Raw genomic sequence first — 22,539 nt, 5'->3', positions numbered from 1 at the left:
GCAAGGGGAAAGAAGGGAAAACAAAACATATATGCCAAAATAGCAGCAGTGAGTCCCAGCAGGTAATGCAGATGCAACTCTGGGAAGTACAATTAGAAGTAAAAATTAAGAATGTCTTCTAAGAAATTCAAATTCTTAAGGAAAGCAATGAATAAGTTTTGATCTCTTCTGAAGAAAAGTTTGACAAAAGCAAAGATGAAAATAACTCCCAGAAGATCAGAGCAAAAACGAGTTTCCATTTTACTATTATAAATCATGGTTTTAAAAGCGGAGGTCGTGAAAGACTGGAATGTTAATGAAGATATAAAGATTATTTTTATCTCTATGTTGTAAAGACTGTTCCAAAAAAAAAATTAATAACTGAACAAAAGTGAACAGCAGTCTTCAAGAATTCAGTATCCTGGCAGTCCATGCCCACCTGTAACATCCATGAGTACTGAAATTTCACTGAGTTTGTTCTGGGGAAAAAAAAAAAAAAAAACAACAAAAAAAAAAAACACAAGCAGCACAGAAAATTGAGAAAGCAATGATCCTGATCTTCACAAAGCCAGTAGCATTTCTTACACCTGAAGACTGCACTCCAACAGTAATCAGAGGAGTGAGTTACCAGTAATTCCTCTAGAAACATTATTTTACGGCTTTACTTGAAATTATATTGAAGTATGCATGAAAATAAAGATTTTATTTCATATCTCTGAAGTTCAAAAAAATGGAACTAGAGGTAGACATCATTCATAATACAAAACCACAAAAGTGTTTAAAATGTTATTTCAGAACCACATGTCTAAAGGTACCTTGATAATGAAAATTAAGCTGTGTATGATATAACAACTTAATATAACAAGTGGACAGTGAGGACCTCCTGTCCTCTCTGACATAATGCTTTTTAAAATGTAGTTTGCTAAAAGATGAAGCTGAAAAAGATGCTGCTCTTAAATGTCAGCAACCTTAACAAAAATGAGATGCGTAGAAACCAAGTCCCACCAGAAAGGCATGCTGAATCCTCTCACATGCAGCTACAACATCCATGATTTCAGTGCCAAAATATCTTGCCAGGCATCCCTGTCCAACACTGAGGCAACTAAACTGCCCAGTCGCTGAATGTTCATATTCACACTGGCAATAGCACATTTATACTGATAATTTCGCCAAGCTGTCAATGTTTCTGCTAGTGAACCTGTCTTGGCTGTTACAGCTCTGAGCAGCTAGGGCTGGAATGCATGGTCCTTGGATGCTTCAGTGAGAAGCCTTTAGCTCTTGTGGAGTCAGTGGAGAAAGATGGTCACCTAGCACCTGAATTACTTACTCTCTCTTGAGAGATGTCCCATTTCTCTCCACCAGCTAGAGAAAGAGGTAACTAACTGAAGTGTTCTCTGGCTAATCATGCTAGGAAACATGAAGGGTCAAGGACCATCCTCTTCAGATGGAATTGCATGGCCAGGACACAGGCATACAATTAAGCGGGTTTAGCTTCCAAAACAAGGTTGAGACACCCAAGCTGCAAACCAACAGTCCTCAGCCATAAACACCACACTGGTGTTCCCAGGTTTCTTCTTACGTGTTATTATACCACACATCAGTTTCTACAGGAAATATTACCTGACAATACAGAGCTGCAGAAAGTACCAAATGCTCTGTGGGGCTCCTGGGCACAAATAAGGGGCCCATCTGCCTAATTTAGTTAGCATCTAAACTTAGGTGCCCAGTGAAACTGTAAATGTCTAATGAATTAGGTTTATATATATATTTTATGTATATATTTAGAGAGGGAGAGAGAGAGAGAGATAAAGAGCAGGATGCTTTCAAAGATTTTGAGTGAAACAAAGCCTTGTCCTTCCTCAGGCACCTATAATGATATCTACACTAGCAAACTAAACAGCGATCCAGTGAGCGGGTCATCCTCCCCCTCTACTCTGCCATGGTGAGGCCACATCAAGTACTGTGTCCAGTTCTGGGCTCCACAGTTCAAGAAAGACACAGAACTACTGGAGAGAGTCCAGCGGAGGGCTACGAAGACAATCAAGGGGATGGAGCACCTCTGTTGTGAGGAAAGGCTGAGAAACCTGGGTCTGTTTAGCCTGGAGAAGGGAAGACTGAGAGGAGAGCTCATCAATACTTATAAATATCTAAAGGGTGGATGTCAAGAGGATGGGGCCAGACTCTTCAGTAGTGCCCAATGACAGGACAAGGGGCAACAGGCACAAACTGGAACACAGGAAATTCCACCTCAACATGAGGAAAAACTTTACTTTGAGTGCGACAGAGCACCAGAACACACTACTCAGAGAGGTTGTGGGGAGTCTCCTTCTCTGGAGACATTCAAAACCTGCCTGGATGCATTCCTGTCCAACCTGCTCTAGGTGATACTGTTTTAGCAGGGGGGTTGGACTAGATGATCTCCTAAGGTTCCTTCCAACCCCTACCATTCTGTGATTCTGTGTGAGTGCCCATTGTCAGACTTGGAAGTCTCTTAACATTGTGTCAGTATTATTAAAGTCTCCACACCCTTCCTCGCAAAAAACAAACAAACAAAAAAAACACAACCACCAAAAACCCCACAACAAAAACCAACACCCCCCAGCCCCACATATACACACACCCAATATGGCTATATCAAAAGCCCACTGGGAAGAGTCCATGCCCCAAGCTAACATAGCAATCATATCCAGAAATTGCCTGGAAGACTGCTAGCTGCCTGTGTCAAAACAATCTCTTGGATCATGATAACAATTTAAACGAAGGGATAATCACATGGCAGGGTCCCTGCCTCTGCCCTAGCCTCTGAGACCATTTCCTTTTCTGGATGCATGAGTATTTTTTGGGCTAGGACAGGAGTAAGAAAAGCCTATAGCCAAATTACACAGCCTTCAAACGGGTGACAGGAGATCTGTCATCCCTTCTCCAGGTGAAACAACATTTCACTTTCCATGCAAGTAGAACCTTTTGATTTCAGTGCGACATCCAAGTTCTTTTGACTGTACTTAGCGTTTGAAGTGTAAGTTCCACCAATATTCATCTGAGAGATTTTCTGTCTATCTGCAGGTATCTCACTGACACTGTACCAGTGTGGATTAAGATGGGGTCAGTGTTTTCACACAAGCTTAACAGCCGTGTTATGCAGATGTAATGTAGTGACTTTGCTGCTTTTCCATCTCTGTTTGCATCCTATATTGCAAGGTCTTTGAGGAAGAACCTTTTTATTTTCCTTTGTGTAGGGCCTAATAAAATAGTCTTAATTCCTGTTTAAAGCTTCTAGGTTCTTATGCAACAGAACCATGAAATGACAGTAACCTTTTTGTTCTCTGCAACAGAAATAAATTCAGCTATTACTTACAGCAGGCCTGTTTCCAAAAGCAGCATAAAAGGGTTCTGTGTTAGGATAAAATAAATTTTTGATGTCTGTCAAACATTGGACTTTAAATTTTTCTGGCTTCTTTTCTATCACCTCCCTGAAATGATAAAAAAGGGAGACTGAATAAGTACACATGAAATACAGCACAAACCATTTTATTTTCTTCATTCAACATTTTCACCTAGCTGGATACTCCTACAGACCCTCCACCCTTCTCCAATAAATCTTGATTTGGAAATCACAGTGCTCAGAAAGACAAAATAGCATTCCCAAGCTTACATAATGGGCACAGTAAATAAATCCTCTGAAACAAGGGAACTTCTATTGAAACCTATGTTGTAAAGATGGCTGCTGCGCAAGGATGGTTGATTACGGTAAGTAGCTGTTAAATAAAGCCTCATGAAACATAAATTGTCATCAAGTACACTTATTCCTGAGAATGATTCATAGATTATATTAGTGTTCACTGTGTATAGCTTTGGGTTGGTTTCCCCCCCCCCCCCCCCCCCCCCATTATTTTTAAAGGGATTGCAATTACCATATGTGCTAGAAGCACCCGAGCCTGTTAAGATACTTCTACAGTCAGGGTCCTCCATCACTGCTAATTAGCAAAAGTTAAGGAATAAAGGAACCTTCTATTTCTCTTCAGTTGTTCCTTATAGAATATAGAATTCATTAATGAACAGAGGAGTTATCTCTGGGCAAAAGCCCTTTCACAGCAGCTTCTATTGGCACGGAGACTGAACAGGCGGCAGAGTCTGGAGTTCCCATAACATAGGAAGATGCCAGCATGACACAAAAGCGCTTAAGAAGCTCAGAATCCCACATCCTAGCACCAACACATATGTCAAGGAAGATGTGAATAGTACAGAACCTTCAGAAGAGTAATACAGCCGTTTGGAACAGCAGCTCCATGTATAAATCAAAGTTTGAGAATGTGCAAAAGAGGAATAAAACCATCTTTCCTCAGTCTCGCATACACTTGATCTCAGAGCCCTCAAAACCACAATAATTAAACCTATGGATAACAACGAAGTCATTTATTGCCCACACATCACAGCAGTTACGATAGCGTATACCGAAAGATGGGCATTCTTTAGTTCAAACAAGATACCAAAAAAGAGTATCACTTTAAATGTATTTCTAGATCTGAGTAGCATAAGGTAACAGTAACTACCCCTTCACTGCATTTATTATTTAATCAGTCTAAGAAGTGCACTGTAATACTTCCACGGTCTCTTATATTTAGAACACGACTGGTAAGACAGCCTTGTAGCATGTCACTCAATCAGAAGAGCATCTGAACAACCTTCCATTAAAAATTCTAATGAAATATATCCTGTCACAGCAGCTTTTAACAGCTTAAAATATTTTCAGTAATCACTTGACAAGCTTCACTGAATTAGGAAGAAGGTATGCTATTCAAAGTCTGTGCTATTATTATTCACTGAGTACAGTTCAACACCTAGAAAGAACATTGTCCACACAGAATACCACAGTGCATTAATGGGTGTAAAAAGTTAATTTCATTTTCACACAAATTTCTTCAAACCCCACCAAGTAATATTCTTCCACAAAAATAATTATGCCAATTGGAACAGCTTACAAGTTAAGACAAGAGTGATTGTCATTAAAATGTTCACATTTTCCCCATAAATAAATATTAACACACCATGTTAAACACAAAGTCAACAGGCAGTACCTGTTGGTAAACAGTGCACAGATGTATATTGAAGCATGTCTAAGAGATAAATTAAGCAACGTGACTACCTATTGAATTTTAATTAAGAAGAAATTTTGTTAAAGATCAAATTCTGCACTATACGTAAGAAAGAAAACATTATGAAAGATTTCAAGCACCCCTATAAAAAAGCTGAGAATTCAGCCTCCACCAACCTCCAAGTCTCTTTCTGTATAAAAGTGACATTGCAGTACCTGTGAAGAGCTGAGAATAAGCTGCTTGGACTCAGCAAGAGTGGCCCTTGAGGCAGCACAGTTCCTCGTTCATTGACCCAGTGCAGGTATCCTCTGGTCATGTCTGCCATTCCAATAGCACGTGCTGAGCAATACAAAAATTTATATCCATTTCTGTGAACAGAAATAAAAGAAGAAGTTACTGTAAAAATAAAGCAGATATTTTGACATTAATAATTTTGTGTTTATTTTTACATGAATCAAACCATGACTGTTAAATGGACTTATGTTTAACCTAGACTTATTTAAAAGGAATAAAAATATTTGTGCCAGACCCTTGGATAATCAAAATCCATCTAGCTCCACTGCAGCTAGTGATTTACAGCTAAAGAGGGCTCATTTATCTCTGGTTGCCTCATGGCTTATGACTTCTTATGGTTTTTTTATCTGCCCCTGCACAGTGGAACCATACTCCTTAGAATTAACTGAAATGACATCTACTAAGGGGAAAACACTTTGCATAAAGCAGACAATGGCGTATTAGCCTTTGCTGTGTTAACAGTGTTGTACTCCTGCCTCCTGACCCTCCTCAAAAAAAAAAAAAAAAAAAAAGGCTAGTCTATGTGCAGCATTAAAAATTTGAACTTCAAAACACAGTATGAGAAATAATCTTTGACTTGACACTGAAATAAAAGTTTTTGAAAAAGTCACAGTTTACCCTTGGTTCTGTTCATGATAGAACGGAGTCCAATGATGTTAGTTCAACTTAATGGCAATTTACTTCGTAAGGCCAATAAAGAAATTATTGTTCATAAAACAAAGAAAAACTGTATTCAGTGCATGCATAGTCATTAAATCTAACTATTGAACATTTATATGGTGTTCAGCTGTAATATCTAGCCTTTAAATAATTAACTCAGTAATTTGAAAAACAACATGACTCAAATCTATTTTTTTCTCTTATGTTTATGATCACTAAAGCCCTAACAATTGACAATGCTGACAGGCATAGAAATAACAACAGCAATTAAAAAAACTAACATTTTCACCAAACGTAAGGCAGAGGTTATACACAGAACTCAATACTGCTCAGCATGTGAATTCCCAGGCTGTCTCTTTCTCTCTCTCCTTCCTCTCCTTGAAGAAAGAGAGGTGAGGGAGAACATCTGTCATTCCTTTCAGTGGCCAGTCAGGCCCAAACCACGACACTTGTCTTTTCTGTGATCATTACAGCTATACAGAATAAAAGCACAGACAAGTGTCTCTAGCATAACTTAGATTCTATCACCCATAATTTATAATTCATCATCGGTGTAAAACAAAAAGCAATAAGTGAACCTCAGCATAACCCTAGTATACAGAAAAAAATCAGATTAACTAAGAGGGCAGTTGTGACGTGTACAACAGGCTCTTCATACATTTACGGTAATTTGAATACATAAGAACAGATTAATTTACTGTAATAAAAGAAAACCAATTTTATTTTCTCTGCAAAGCAGACATATCAACCTGAACAGACAGCAATCAGTAATCCTCTTGGTAAAAAGTAAAATCTGAATGCATAACATCAGAATATATCAGATATTTCATCTGATTCCATTCAGACATCAATTACTTCTCCTCATTTCCTTTATTCTCTCAATTGCTAATCATAAAACTCGCCACACTCCCAGTCTTTGAGCCTTCAGTGTACGCAATGGCTTGACTACATTGCAACATGTATCCAGGGAACCAACAGCACACCCCTACTCTTGCCCTAGCCTTCCTTGCTCACCTAAAAGCATTCCCACACATCACCTCGTGCGAGTTGGTACAGTCCTATTGTTTTTCTCATATTCATCAGAGGGAATATCACAAGTGTTTTGGAATATATTGTTCTAGGTCATACCAGGGTACTCTCCCTGTTAATGACATTAACTGACCTAAAGCCCAATATTTCAACAGCTGATGGAAAAAAATAGTTTTTTCAGAAGATCATTAGATCTCAGGTATATTGAGCTACTTTTTGAAGGTGACCGTCTTTGTCCATGGATTACACAGAGAGTACAAGCTACAGGTAAACATGATGAATCCTGGTCCTTCTACCCACAGTAGCACAGAAGGTATTTATTACTGTGGACCAACAGGCACAAGTGCAGATCAACTACTGAGCTATAATATCACAGCTCACGCTAGTGTTGCCAGATAAAATGCAGTTCCTCAGGCTCTTCAGTGACTTTAAATTGCACTTTAAGCAATATTTCCTTACCACCTACTCTCAAAATTAACCAATGACACAAAAATATTTTAAGACAGATCCTTCTCAACTTTGCAATTTAATAATGGAATTAAAAGCAAATATTTATATACAGAAATAACAAAATAAATTGTATAATCATCAGTAGTAAAGATCATCATTAATGCCTTTGAAGCTCATCAATATTTATACCACAAATAAAACAAACACCAAGAATATTAACAGCGAGTATCCAAACTGGTCTTATCTTGAGTAGAAGTGGACCATCATGATGTGTTTTAAGGGTAAGAATTATTTTGCTTGACTAGAAGCCTAATGTTTAGGCAGCTCAAGTCTAAGCTGTTTCACTAAACTCCCTTTCTATTCACTGGAAAGTGAGGGAACTCCCCCAAATGGATTCCTTACATGTGTTTTAGATATCATCCACGCATGACTCAGGTGAGTCAAGTTTGGGAATTCAACCTACAGCGACCACCCTGGGGTAAACAGTCCTTATGCATTTCACAATCTCCTGAACAAGGAGAGAAAGGAAAGGGTATTGACATCTTATGAATTAATGCTGCTGCAACTCTCCATTTGTTCCACTCGTTGGAACTCGAGAGTTCCACTCGTTGCAACTGCACAACTCATTCAAATTACTAGTTTTTGGAACTAACTGTAGTTATCAGTTTGGGACAATTGAAAGAGCAATCACTACTCACTGGTATGAGGCTTTTGCTTTTGATATCACAAAGCAGGTTTTGTTATGGAAATCATACAGCAGGTGTTGACACCATGTAAGCACCACTGAAGTCACGAGATATTGATAAAATTATCACCCTCGTAGTTTAAGAGAAGCCTTGAGAAATTTTATTTTTTTTTTGTACAAATGAATAAACATAAGCCACAGATGCATGAACTGAAATTACTGAATACTCACTGGCTCACTTTATGGTACAACTTCGCAATCCCTTGGTGTGTCCAGTCTTTGCCAAGAGTCGGCAAAATATGGCCTAAAGTATCTGACCTGAATAAAGGAAACGCAATATAATTGAACTGAAGAAAACCCCAAACTTATAACACCAGATGAGGCTAATACAAACCCCACTAACTTATTTGACTAACAGCAAAGGAACATAAGGTTTTCTGTAAGGTACTGATTGTGAACAGAAAAGGACGATTTTATTCCCCTTTCTTTTGAGATGCCCATCCTTGGCCATGTTGTTCTAATTACTCTTGTACCACAGGACTTGTCTTCATAGATAAGCTCACGCCCCATAAAGTAACATGGAAGTTACAGCATACAGGCTATCAATCCGACCTGCGTAGTAGGCCAGCCAGTACTAAGCATACTTTTTGAGGTTTACATTAAATGTTTTCTAAATAAACCAAACCTACCCATAAGGGAAATTTATGGGAAATTACAAGCATAAGAAGCGACATTCTAGCTTACTTCTAACTTCTCCACATAAAGCCAGCAGTTGGTCACATATAAAGTATTATGAAATAGTTATACTGGTTTCAATGTATTTCCCGCTTTACATGAGAGAAAATTATTTACACTATAATAACATCTAGAAATTCAAACAAATGAGCACCTCACTTGGCTAAGCATTATACAGATACACAGCAAGAAATCCATGCCCTGAATATCTTGCATCTTAGAGAGAAAACACTGGTGGTGGCTTAGGATGGATTTGCAATAGTATTATAAAGTGAAGTGATTCAGTAACTCTTTGGTCAGCTCAGCAGCAAAGAGAAAGGTCAAAAGAAAATGCTTACATTTTTATTCTGCATTTCCCTGTTACACACACAATTGTTTTCCCCAATGTTAAATAAAAATCAGTGAGTGAGTCAATCATTTTGGTCACTCCAAAATTGTGGGGTTTACTCAAAGTACTAATCTGAAACTTTCCATCAAATTCTAATTCTGACTTTGATTTCAGTTTTGTCTTCTAAACAATAATGCGTCTCACTGGAATGCCCCAATAATGACTTTTAAAACAGAATTCACGTGTTTCTTCTTTTTAATGTAGCCAGCATACTTCACAAGCATGATGCAGTGAAAAGTTATGATTTTGCAGAAGCTCCTCCAATACCACTGTAAATACTATCATGAAATACCAATAGGTAACAAATAAAGGGAATGTATAGCATGTGCCTTTAGCTGAATTTTTAATTTGATAGTGATTCTTGCATTGTTTGAACGCCAAATAAAAAACCTAAACACACCACCCAAAAAACCACTAGAATTTGATGATTCTGTGACTCACAATTGCCTGTTAATTGCTTTTTCCTTTAACACTAAGGACAACTTGTCCTTGCAGATAAAGCCTCTCCCTGTTCATGAACTCACCGTGTGATCGTTCCATCAATGTCAGAAATAACAACTTTATCATCCCAATTCCATAGGTAAATAGTGCCTTCACAGCGGCAAGTGCCTTGATACTGTGTCGTAACACTAAAGGTCACATCATTAGGGCCATTCTTGAGCTTTAAGCTTTTCTGCAAGAAAAGACATTATCATCAAGATAATCAACAAACTGAGCATGTGAAACGGACACAGTGCAAACAACGCCACAGATCATCATTTCCTTGGTCACACAGACTCTGATAGTTTTCAGCAGAGGTATCATCTAAATAATGATAGCAGAGGTTTGTCCTGTGTGATGTATATTAGGCATTGATTTATAGAGCAGAACAAACCCAACAAACAAACAAAAATGTTTCACAGTTAGGGATATAAAAAAAAAAAATCCTAAAAAATTCACATAAACGATAACAAATTATGGAATAAGGACTAACTGTGAGGGGTTTCCACTCTGAGATATAGATACATATGCAAAGAGAAATGTAGGTTTGTACTCACAAGGAAAATTTTTCAAAATGAGAACAATCAGCCCTTGGAATTATCTCCCCAGGGAAGTGGTGGATTCCCCAACATTGGACATTTTTAAGATTCAGCTGGACAGGGTGCTGGGGCATCTTGTCTAGACCATGCTTTTGCCATGGAAGGTTGGACCAGATGATCCTTCCTACCTAGTATTCTATGATTCAGTTCTATTTGTGGACCTAACCATTGATTTTCACAAAAACAGCAGGAGCTTAAGTGTCTCTTTCTTAGTTCTATTTCCCTGCAATTGTTCACCGAGTTTAAAAGTGAGAAGGAGGTGAGAATGCAGAACAACTGATGAGTCTCACCCAGTTTCATCAAGAAACCAATCTAAAAGTAGTTTTAGCTTCAGCTAATTTCTGCAAGGTTTCTGAATCTGAAAAGTATCGATATATTTCTGTAACCCTTGCTTTCTGTTTGCTATAGAAAACTCCCAACACATCCTATATGTCTCTTTGTAAGAAATGCAGAATTTTCCCCAACTATTCAGGCAATGAGTGATGGGCTGTTTAATGCTGTATGCCTTGTGTGGGTTTCCTTCAGAAAACTAATTACAGTATCACAGTATGCTAGGGATTGGAAGGGACCTCAAAAGATCATCTAGTCCAATCCCCCTGTCAGAGCAGGAACACCTAGATGAGGTTACACAGGAAGGCGTCCAGGCGAGTTTTGAATGTCTCCAGAGAAGGAGACTCCACAACCTCCCTGGGCAGCCTGTTCCAGTGCTCTGTCACCCTCACTGAGAAGAAGTTTCTTCTCAAATTTAAGTGGAACCTCTTGTGTTCCAGCTTGAATCCATTACCCCTTGTCCTATCACTGGTCGCTACTGAGAAGAGCCTGGCTCCATCCTCATGACATTCCCCCTTTATATATTTATAAACGCTAATAAGATCACCCCTCAGTCTCCTCTTCTCCAAACTAAAGAGACCCAGCTCCCTCAGTCTTTCCTCATAAGGGAGATGCTCCACTCCCTTAATCATCTTAGTTGCCCTACGCTGGACTCTCTCCAGCAGCTCTCTGTCCTTCTTGAACTGAGGGGCCCAGAACTGGACACAATATTCCACATGCGGTCTCACCAGGGCAGAGTAGAGGGGAAGGAGGACCTCTCTCGATCTGCTAACCACCCCCCTTCTAATACAGCCCAGGATGCCATTGGCCTTCTTGGCCACAAGGGCACAGTGCTGGCTCATGGTCATCCTGCTGTCCACCAGGACCCCCAGGTCCCTTTCCTCTACACTGCTCTCTAACAGGTAGCTCCCCATCCTATACTGGAACCTGGGGTTGTTTCTGCCCAGATGTAGGACCCTACACTTTCCCTTGTTGTATTTCATGAAGTTATTCCCTGCCCAAATCTCCAGCCTGTCCAAGTCTCTCTGGATGGCAGCACAGCCCTCTGGCGTGTCAGCCACTCCTCCTAGCTTAGTGTCATCAGCAAACTTGCTGATAGTACACTCAATTCCCTCATCTAAATCATTAATGAATATATTGAATAATATGGGCCCCAGTACTGACCCTTGAGGCACTCCGCTGGTTACCGGCCTCCAACTGGACTCTGCCCCATTGACTACGACTCTCTGGCTTCTCTCCTTCAGCCAGTTCGCAGTCCACCTAATTATCCGGTCATCCAGTCCACACTTCCTCAGTTTAGCCATGAGGATGCTGTGGGAGACCGTGTCAAATGCTTTACTGAAGTCAAGGTAGACCACATCCACCTCTCTGCCATCATCCATCCATCTCGTTATTTCCTCATAAAAGGCTATGAGGTTGGTCAAGCATGACTTCCCCTTGGAAAAGCCATGCTGACTGCCCCTAATAACCCTCTTATCCTTGATATGCCTTGAGAGGGCACCAAGGATAAGCTGCTCCATCAGTTTCCCAGGGATGGAGGTGAGGCTGACCGGTCTATAGTTACCCGGGTCCTCCTTCTTGCCCTTTTTGAAGACTGGAGTGACATTTGCTTTCCTCCAGTCCTCAGGCACCTCGCCCGTTTCCCAAGACTTGGTAAAGATGGTGGAGAGTGGTCCTGCAATGACTTCAGACAGCTCCTTCAGCACCCGCAGGTGCATCCCATCTGGACCCATTGATTTATGGATGTCCAGGTTGCTTAACTGGTCTCTGACCCAGTCCTCATCAACTAAGGCAAACCCATCCATTGACTTGACTTCATCTTCATTTGGGGTCTCAGCAGAACAGGACTCCTCAGGACAGCCCCCAACAGAGTAGACAGAGACAAAGAAGGCATTCAATAGTTCTGCCTTCTCTGTATCTTCTGTCACCAGGGCACCCACCCCATTCAGTAGTGGGCCTACATTGCCTCTGGTGTTAGTTTTATCTGCCATGTATTTGAAAAAGCTCTTCCTGTTGTCTTTGACCCCTCTTGCCAGGTTTAACTCTAAGGAGGCCTTAGCTTTCCTAGTTGCCTCTCTACATCCCCTGACAGCAGCCCTGTACTCCTCCCAAGCGGTCAGCCCCTCCTTCCATGATCTATAAACTCTCTTCTTCCACTTGAGCTTGCCAAGCAGTTCCCTGTTTAGCCACACAGGTCTCCTGGCTCCCTTCCTTGACTTCCTACGTGTCGGGATGCTCTGATCTTGAGCTTGGTAGAAGCAGTCCCTGAATGCTGACCAGCTATCCTGGGCACCTTTACCTTCAAACAGCTTTGTCCACAGGATTTCCCCTAGTAATTGTTTGAAAAGGCCAAAGTTTGCCCTGCTGAAGTCCAGGGTTGCAATTCTGCAATAAGACGACAGAAAGTATTTCCCTAAAGTAGCCATTTTTTCAGATCAAATTGGAATGTGCAGAACGCAAAACTGTAACCGTTTTGTCACCATTAGTCAAAACACTTCTGTCACAGAGGAAGAGAATTGGCTCCAAAGAAATGAATAGCCTGGCTCCATAGTAAATTCACAAGCAGCTCTTTCTGATGTTACTAACAGAAAAAATCATATTTATGTAAAATGTGACCATATGCCTATGAATAAGGGAAAAGGAGAGGAGGGGAGGGGAGGGGAGGGGAGGGGAGGGGAGGGGAGGGGAGGAAAAAAGAAGAGAAGCCGCTGAGTTAACATATACACATTATACATAATACAAATAGGACGTGGTTCCAACACACTTATTCAGGTGACAAATACATACTTTGGAATTTAATTTTGATATTTTTATAAATGGGATCCCATGTCTCCACATCTCTGAACCTCACTCACTGCAAGGTACAACATTCATGCTTAATACTGAAAAGGGAAGGGAAAAGATTTTTTTCAAAAAATATAACTCAAGAGAGAATTAAATGCAAGACAGGAGAGCTAATTAAGCTTTGCAAGCCTGAATAACAGTATTGTTCATGTTGTATTAGAAATGACATTTCAGGACAAGGATGTAAAATTAACTCACAAGCTGGTCAGAAGTGAGTCGAAGTGTTTTTTTGTAACTGATTCCAGACAATAATGAGAGATGACTTGAGTTGTTTTGTAATGACCCAAGGTTTTGTTTGGCAGCTCTAGGGTCTTCGTCGCTTGAAGAAGATTCATCTTTTATTCTGGAACATTGCACACAGAAAATGATGTTATCATGTCAGTAAATGCATCTCAGTATCCATTAAAAATGCATTAACTGTGAGTCACCAAATAAGTCATTGATTCTCTGCTCCTAAGTACTGTCTCACACAAGGTCATTCACATCATGGCTTTAAATATATCAATGAAATGCCGAATTCCCATTCACGCATGTTCCCTATTATTCATACTTGGATTGTTCTAGTCATTCACTTGTCTATAAGCTAGTTTTCATTACTTAAATTTAATGGATGTCAATTAATGTGCCATCTTGACTCAAAAATCTCATACTGATAAAAAAAAAAAAATAATATCCATTAGACACTGTAGCTACAAAAATTCCTCAGTTCCCAGAAGAAGCAAGAGGTGTTTGTTATGCTGGCTTTCTCTTCCCCCTTTCTCTCTTCTCCCAAAGAATTAACAGTTAATAGAAAAAAAATTCCAGGTGATGGGAATTTTATTATAGAAAGTAACTCCTCCTTCTCTTCGAATTAGCAATTTTATATCATTGGATTATTCTTTTCCAGGATATGATGATGAAAAGTCATAAAACCTGAGTTCCTTTACACAATTTTGTTTAAATGCACATCAGTATAATCATTATTTTTTCTGCTACAACCATTTGTTCAGAATTTTTTTAAGGATATTTGTCTTCAGAGAACAAGTTTTCCTACAGTAAAGAAAACATTTACCTTAGGTAGAAGGTAAAATATCCTTTCAGGTCCTACAAATCTCATCTTTAAAACAATCAACATTTTGCCTCTTATTTCGATCACACCTAGATGTTGCTTGATGTTAGGAAGTCTTGACCCAATATCAAGGTACTGCGTGTCATGACTACCAACATTTAAAAGCCTATCTTATCCTTTGGAACATTGGATCTCAAAAGCTATACTCAACATCCCACTTGTCATATTTTGCTTGCAAGCAGTAAATTCTTAATGACGGATTTCTAGGGTCAGTTAAAATTTACACAAAGAACACCAATTACAGAATCTAGTCTGCTTGAAGTCTTAATCCCACTTTAAAACTTATCTTAACCAACCATGTGAAAAACAGACCTAAATGTCACTTGTCATCCTTAAAAGGAAAATGAGCCTTTCTGATTTATTTTGTGCCTCTCTCAGAGAGGCAACAGAGGTAACAGCTAGTCTCCTACAGAATAAGGAATCCTCCTTCCAGTACATTCACCTGGACTCCACAAAGAATGACAGCTAGTACCTGTTTGTTTCATAAAGATGATCCTTGAACTTAACTTAATGAGCATAAAGCGTATTTAAATCTGGCCCCTTTCAGCTCTAAGGGCAGGCAGCACACAGACAGGCTGTCTTTACAGTAAGATCTGTATTTACAGAAAAGGGGCAAGGCAGGAGAACTGTCCCTGGCTAACTCATCCCTCTAAAGCCTCCAAAGCAAGTTAAAACTCATCTTATGGAACCCTCCTGAAGGAGAGATTCTGGCCATACAGTAGAATTAGTTTAGAGCACGAGAAGGAAGAGATTTCTGCAATCCTTGAAAGAAGTACTAGAAAACCATAACTATTGCCTGTGAAAAAACTCTGGAATGTCTTCCTATCTGCACTTATTTGATACAACGAATAACAAATTAAACAGATTTCACTGATGCAGTATTTCTTTGCTGGATTATAAGAGATAGCTTGCTTTCATTTTTAAATAGTAACTCCCACTTATTCAGGTACAGATAGCTTTGGGGGGTACCTGTTTGCCATGCTCATCTGTGAAGAGTCTTCCCCTGTAAGTCCACTCCCACTCATACCTTGCTCTGGCTTTGTTTCCTGTAAAAATACAAGTATGAGGAGCTGTGCATCTCCTGCTGGGCAGACAGGAAAAGTTTTTAGAAAAATACTTGAAAACCAAATTTTGTCTTGTACAGACTTGGTAAAAGTCAACACCATGTTTGTTTCCTTTGCTTGTAGGCAAAGCAAAACAAAACTGCATGATTTTCTTAAAGAATAAATGCTGCACAAAGAACTAAAAATTGCAAATATAAAATTCAGAACAAGAATTACAATGTAATAATTACAGATATATCAGATTTCACATCTAGCACTGCTGAAGTTCTGGGATCAATCCCATAACTACTCAGTTCATGCAACTCAAATAGCTAGATTTCACTTGAAAAAAACAACATATGACTCTGGAGAAAAAGAAAAAAAAAAATACAGTCACCATCACCTTTCATAGAATCACTAAAATCTTTAATCCAATAACATTTTCCAAACTGCTTTTACCTTGAGTAGATGCTAAGCTCTATCAATTTCATCCCACAAGATTTTTAAATAGGGAATGATTTTGAGATACACAAACAACAATAGCACCTCCCCATTTACAGCTGCCACAGCTCAAGAGATAACCAAATACTACCACTCAGCGAAATTCTGAAGAGTTCAAACTGTAAAAACTAAAATCTCATGCTCTGAAGCTCATAGCCACAGATCAGTACAATGGTTTCATGCAAGGCTAAAAAAGTTCATTGACTGAGGTACAATCATAAAAATGTATTAGAAGTCATTTTCTCCCCTCAAGTACTAATGTTTCAATAGTATAAATTAATATGAAGAGGTTTTATTAGCCAACTTTAAAGATTAAATACGTCTAGACAGGAGATCAATATTTCATATAAAGTTTTGCTTTTTTCACTGTTTTTTAATGTTCACCCACAGCTTTAAGACTGTTACCACAAACTTTTAATGCTCAGAAAAGAAATTAAAAAAGACTTTAAAACTAATATATAGTCAGTTTTTCATCTTAAGTTTTGCTGAATTTTACAGCTCACGCTACTCATAAACATGTCTGTTCTTCAACTATCAAAAGAAAGTTGCAGAAAGGTAGGTAATGTACATAAAAATATTAAATTAGTGGAACAGCCCTTTGATTTTAAGTTCCCAAACACAGATTTAATCCATTATATAACACTGCCTCAGGTCTGTGTAATAAAAATAAATGCAGAACCAAAACACTGCAGGCAAACATTTCAGGTAGGGTCTGTTTCAAAGCCTTCTGAAGTCAGAAGTCGTCAGACTTTGGACCCTGTTTAAACATCTTTTAATGTTTATATCCTCAGTCAAACCGAATATTGAGTTACTCTCAGAAGCAAAGTTCTGAGGGATGAACATGGAGGTAACCAGCCTTCCCACTGCAATCGGAAGGAAACTCTGCTTGGTTCTTAAACTTACCTCTTTAATAGTGCTGTTCCTCCCTCGCCATGAAAACCACCACCTTCCACCTTTTTTGGGCATCTTGTCCCTCATTATAGATTCCACAGTAGCCTGTGATAAATGGATGGTAACATAAAAGAAAACCAAAACAAAGGACAACCTGATATATGTAAATGAAAGAAAGTGCCAAACACACAGTTTTAACTGATAAGTAGAATAAAAGTAAACATACTGTCTGTGGACCATAAATTCTATTAAAGCAAAATCTAATGGTATCCAGAGCTGCTCTGAAGTAACTTAAGCATGAATACTTATGGTATTTTTAAAAGGAAAATGAAAAAGAGATAAAATCAAAGAAGGAAAAAAAAAAAAAAAAAGGATAAACAGGTGTTAGTATAATGCCTAGAATGGAGAACCTACTGTTTTTAAGTTGAAGTTATTTAGTGCAAATTATATGTAAATTAAAAAAAAAAAAAGAAAAATATCACTTCCTGAAAGAGCTCTCATGCAAAACAGTAACAAAACCACATGCAAGATAGTTATTCTCATTTAAAAATAACTACAATGTTCATATTTAATCACCAGTTTGGAAAAAAGCAAAGAAGTTACTAGCTTTTATGAGTTTAGTATGATGCTATGAATTTCACTAACAATGTTACTACTTTTATTTAAACTCTGGCTACTTTTCATTGGTTATATATACTAGACTTCAGTAGAGAAAAGTTTCTTTCAATGCCCATAATGACGGGAGCCTTATTGCAACAAGGAGAGATGAATTCTTTCACTCAAAGAGCAAGCAAACGACAAAAGGGAAAAATACTACAGTAAAGGTGGCCAAGTGTTTGGCATGCCCTAGAATAGCTTAGCCACTGGCTTTCTGAGATGATAGCCTCCACTGTAAGCAAAGTCACCACAATAAAACTGTGACATTGATTAGCGATTTAAAAAAAAAAAATAAAACAACAACAACAACAAAAAATCCAAGAATCCTTAGCAGTTAAAGCAGAGGGATGAGTTCAGCTAATGTGTGGGACAATGCATCTCTTTTTCAGTTTTTCCATAGGTTCTCTTCACTATACTATCTAAAGTATATAAGAAAAGAAAGAAGTGAGAGGAATAAAGTTGAGCAAATAAGTTGAGAACATTTTAAACAAAAATAAGAAAAACAAGGAGCAGGTGGAGCTACTGAGAATGAAGTGCAAGTATTGAGAACAATGGCTACAATTTAAGGAGTTCTCAAATATACGGACAAATTCAAGCAGGCCTCTTATTGACTTTTAGTGAGATAATTCATATGCTTACAATTAGACATGCACTTAAGTGTATTTTGCAGAACACAAGCAATTATTTTTTTTGCAAAAAATCCAGTTTTCAATCACTTCATAAAGCTTTTTTTGGTAAAGTATCTTCATATTTCAATTCCTTAGTTCCATTATAAAGCAAATCAAAACTCTAATTAACAAGTCGTTAAGAAAACCAGTAGGATGGCTGGTAGCATAAATGAGTAATTTTAGTTTCAGAGTTACAGTTCAGCCAAGTAAGCCTTCCCAATCATATAGATTGTTCCAACTATATACGCTGGCTTCTCCACTAAATTAAAATTGCAAAGTCTACAAAGTTATCAACATTCAGGATACAAGATAAGCATTAAAAAATGAATACACTGAATTTCACACTTAAAGAAGACATTTCTTCACTGATAACCTACATGAATAATGGTGTAAGTAACCATAATGCTGTTGAAAGAATTGCCATTTCCCTTAACATAATGGCAAAATTATTTCATTACCCATCCTACGCAAAACCCAAAGCATCTGGCTCAGGCATCAAAGTGTTAATTAAAAATGCAGTTACCTTGCATGATCTTTATTGCCACTGAAGACCCAATAGGACCTATCAAGGTCTGAATCACTCTGTTGGAAGTGCCCAACAAATACCCACAAGGACAACTATACATCTTCTGTATGCATTTGAATTCCATGGGATGAATCCCACCTTTGATGATTACTAGAATATGCATAGTTAAGCACAAAACAGCTGGCTCTGCGATATCCTTGAAATTCAAGATGCATTCACCAGATATTTGGGAGTTTTAAGGTCAATTTATTTTATACTGGGATGCTACAGTGCAGCTGTGTATGACTGCATATGTAGGTAATGTGGCACTAAACCAGAAAGAACATGGTGGTAGACAGTATCCTGGACTTTGAAGAAATTATTATTACAACTTCACGGCAACAGAGATAGCATTGGAATTCGCATAGACTAAACCCGAACACATGTGAAATGCTGCAAATGGCAGAAGGAAAGTTTAGGTTCCAAAATCTATTAAATCCATGGCTAACCAGGTTATGAATTAGTGCCAATGGTGACACTACTTCTTTATATACGTTTACAGTAACATGTATTTCTGTCCTGAGCATCACTGTGGCATCAGGTCCCATGGAATTGGATTAAGTTCATCAACGCATTTAATTTAAGCCAACATACTGCTGTTACATAGTTGTAGCTACCTGCCACTACCTACCTGTCTTGGTTATAAACAACCAACTGAGAAATAGAAAACTAGCAAGCTATAGGCCTTCCTTATGTAGTAGTTAAAGCCTATTCCCCAAGATTAAAATCCCTGGCTTCTATTTTTATTTGATAATGTACACTGCATACAGATAAAATGAAAAGCAGTCACCAAATAGTCAGCTATAGCAAACACTAACATGGATCAATATAATTTATGTTTACAATCCATATTAATGAAGGAAAACAGGAAATTTTCCTCCTTCAAAATATTTGTGATGAACTTAGCCTAGCAAATAAACATGATTCACAGACCAAATTTAGTCCTGCTTGTTTAGCCCATATCTTAAGCTAGATGGTTATGTGCGGATAGATAATACTGATGTGCAGATTCTTTTGTACAACAACCCTCTTCCTTGCTTTAATAAATGGCAGAATGTCACAACTCCTCCTCTGACCAACCTTCATGTTCAATCTCACCTTTGGCAAAGGTTTCTGGAATGCCTGCATTGCCAGCAGAAGGGGACCAGCTGTCGTCCAGTTGTAGTACCTGGGCATGCAAGGGAGACAATTACTGCATTTTGTAATCCCAAGGTTCCAATTCACAATCTACCTAATATTTATCATCTGGCAGGTTAAAGCTGCAAAGCCTATTTAGCACAGGTCAAACTCTGGCTTTCACCAGTAATAGCAAACCCATCTTATTCCACAGTATGTTCACAGGTATTTATACTATATGCTTTCCAAAGTACGCAAGAGAAGCTAGGTCCTTAAGTAGAAAGCGTATTTGGTTTACATTCCTCATGTTCTTACTATACCTTGTCATCACAGTATGAGCTACATTTTTTACAAGCTGTTTTCACTGTTTTTCCATCGAGGAACTACATAAAAGTTAGGGGCTGCAGTCTGTAGGATGTCAAGCTTTTGCTATTATGTGCTGAACATAGGTCAACTCTTGTTACAGACAGTAGGACAAATACAGTATTACCATCCATCTGCCTAGGGAAGCTGAAGCTCACGTGTCATCAAGAGACTATGACAGTAAGATCCTTACTAAGTACTCCTCTCTCTCTTCCCAACACATCAATAGGCAGGTAAACATTACCATCAAATTCAGAGAACTATGGCAGGGAAGCAGTAAGTGACTCACCTCAGACCACAAACAGGGTCAGGCATAAGGCTGTAACATACACAATACAAACTATCACATAAGGATGCACCAGGCATGTCAGATTTATATGAGCAATGTCTATGATTAAGGGTAGCATAAACTCTAAAGGCAGCACAATGCCACGATCTCTTCTTTACTCTGTAACATTGTATGCCAGGTGCCAGAAGCTCTCAAGTTAAAACACCCTCCAAAAAGCTGTATCCAGCACAGACCAGAGTGCTGCACTGCTTCCAGCAATAAATAGTGTCTTAGCCTTGCAGAAATAGAAGTCTGATACTGGGTAGGTGAAGTTTGACAAGTCTTGAGAAGCAGTGTCTCCACAGAGGCATATTAGCGAAATATTCAATATATACAAACTGCTGGGTACAGAGTGCTTGCAAGCAGACTGCCATATCGCTGTAAATATTAATTATTCAAACCGGCTCAGGGCAAGCCTTAGCAAGTTCACATCCTATTTCATTTTTAGTCTGCCAATTGAGTGTGAACACTATTAGCATTTAATACTAGCTTCTTGAAATTCAAATTGTGTCAGTTAGCTGTAACAGGTCACCTGAAACTGCTCCTCACTCTCAATTAAAAGGAAGAAACGTAACTAGAAGAGTCTGAATTCACTAGATAGTTGATTCTTTCTGGATGAATCTAAGCTATGAATGTTCAAAACCTATTTTTCAGCTACAGTGAAACTGATCTAACACACTGAAGTGCCACAGAAATATTTTTGTTCAACAGTAAACTACTTTTACCCTGAAATATACTTACTTATTTCCAATCTTAACCACAAGGTTCGGGTCATCAATGATAGCAGGATTGTCCACAAACTGCTGATATGTTACTGCATGTTCTAAGAATTCTTCTGTGGGGGGAAAAGAAATTAAATATATAAAGCGTGCATTTACAGATGCTGGAGATGGGCCAAGCTAAACCTCCTTAGCATCTCTCAGACACATTGGTTTGACATTCAGAGTCAGCCCTTTATTACTAGGGTGCTGAGATTAGCAGTAATATGGAAGCAAGATGTTCAGAGACTCTCAATCTCAGAAAATGCTGAGGATTTCTTTGTTAACTCCTGTTCAAAATACAAGCAAAGCGAAAGCTCAGGGATGGAACTACGAGGGAGGAAAATCAGGCTTCTAAGCAAGGCAACGAAATACTTTGTCATGCCTTTCATTGATTCTCTGTCCAAGTTAGGAACAGGAACTGATGGGCTCAACCTATGTGTAAATCCATAACCAGAAACTTAATTATCACTTGTAAGGCCATGGGCAAAATGAAAACATTTATGAATAAACACCCTTTCCATTGCTTGTGACTCCTTTCACAAAAACCTGTGTAATTCCCAAGTGATCCAGATAACAAATACAACTCCAATGAATCATGGTATATTTGAAATGTTTTAATAACTAGCTTCTGAAAAGCATCAGGCTCATGTGATTTTCAAAACTGCAGAAATTGCAAGTCTTAATCCATTTATCTTCACGTTGTGCAGCTGGAAGTTTAAAGCAAACAGCATTGTAAATTATTTATCTAAGAGTCACATATGAAACTGGAGGTAGAGCAGGAACTCAGGTTAGAGTTCCCAGTTCCTTCTCCTAGTGTCCCCATTTACAGACCACCTTTTTTATTCCTGATACCAACAGCTGGGAATTTCCTAGCTATATACTGTACCAAGTACCATTAACAGTATTGTAATACAAAATGTAGTACTATCAGGAAATAAAAATACCAATAAAATACTTTCCAAAAAATTTAGT

At 38.5% G+C, this 22,539-nt stretch overlaps 1 protein-coding gene across 6 annotated transcripts in view; it reads right to left on the bottom strand.

Moving 5' to 3' along the window:
• The window catches only part of LPIN1 (lipin 1), a 91,433-nt gene that overhangs the window by 5,086 nt on the left and 63,808 nt on the right, over positions 1 to 22,539 (bottom strand). For all 6 annotated transcript variants that reach the window (XM_082481855.1, XM_082481853.1, XM_082481852.1 and 3 more), the window contains 9 exons: positions 21,548 to 21,641; positions 20,098 to 20,167; positions 17,122 to 17,214; positions 15,644 to 15,720; positions 13,765 to 13,909; positions 9,838 to 9,986; positions 8,422 to 8,508; positions 5,288 to 5,440; positions 3,335 to 3,449 (listed from right to left, as the gene is read on the bottom strand). In XM_082481855.1, the coding sequence (XP_082337981.1) occupies positions 3,335 to 3,449; positions 5,288 to 5,440; positions 8,422 to 8,508; positions 9,838 to 9,986; positions 13,765 to 13,909; positions 15,644 to 15,720; positions 17,122 to 17,214; positions 20,098 to 20,167; positions 21,548 to 21,641 (983 nt within the window). The remainder of the gene's footprint in view (positions 1 to 3,334; positions 3,450 to 5,287; positions 5,441 to 8,421; positions 8,509 to 9,837; positions 9,987 to 13,764; positions 13,910 to 15,643; positions 15,721 to 17,121; positions 17,215 to 20,097; positions 20,168 to 21,547; positions 21,642 to 22,539) is intronic.

Source organism: Vanellus vanellus (genome assembly GCF_965231255.1).
Source record: "Vanellus vanellus genome assembly, chromosome: 3".
Classification (NCBI taxonomy): domain Eukaryota; kingdom Metazoa; phylum Chordata; class Aves; order Charadriiformes; family Charadriidae; genus Vanellus; species Vanellus vanellus.
The sequence above is the reverse complement of the archived record's forward strand: the minus strand, read 5'-3'. Positions and strand labels throughout refer to the sequence as shown.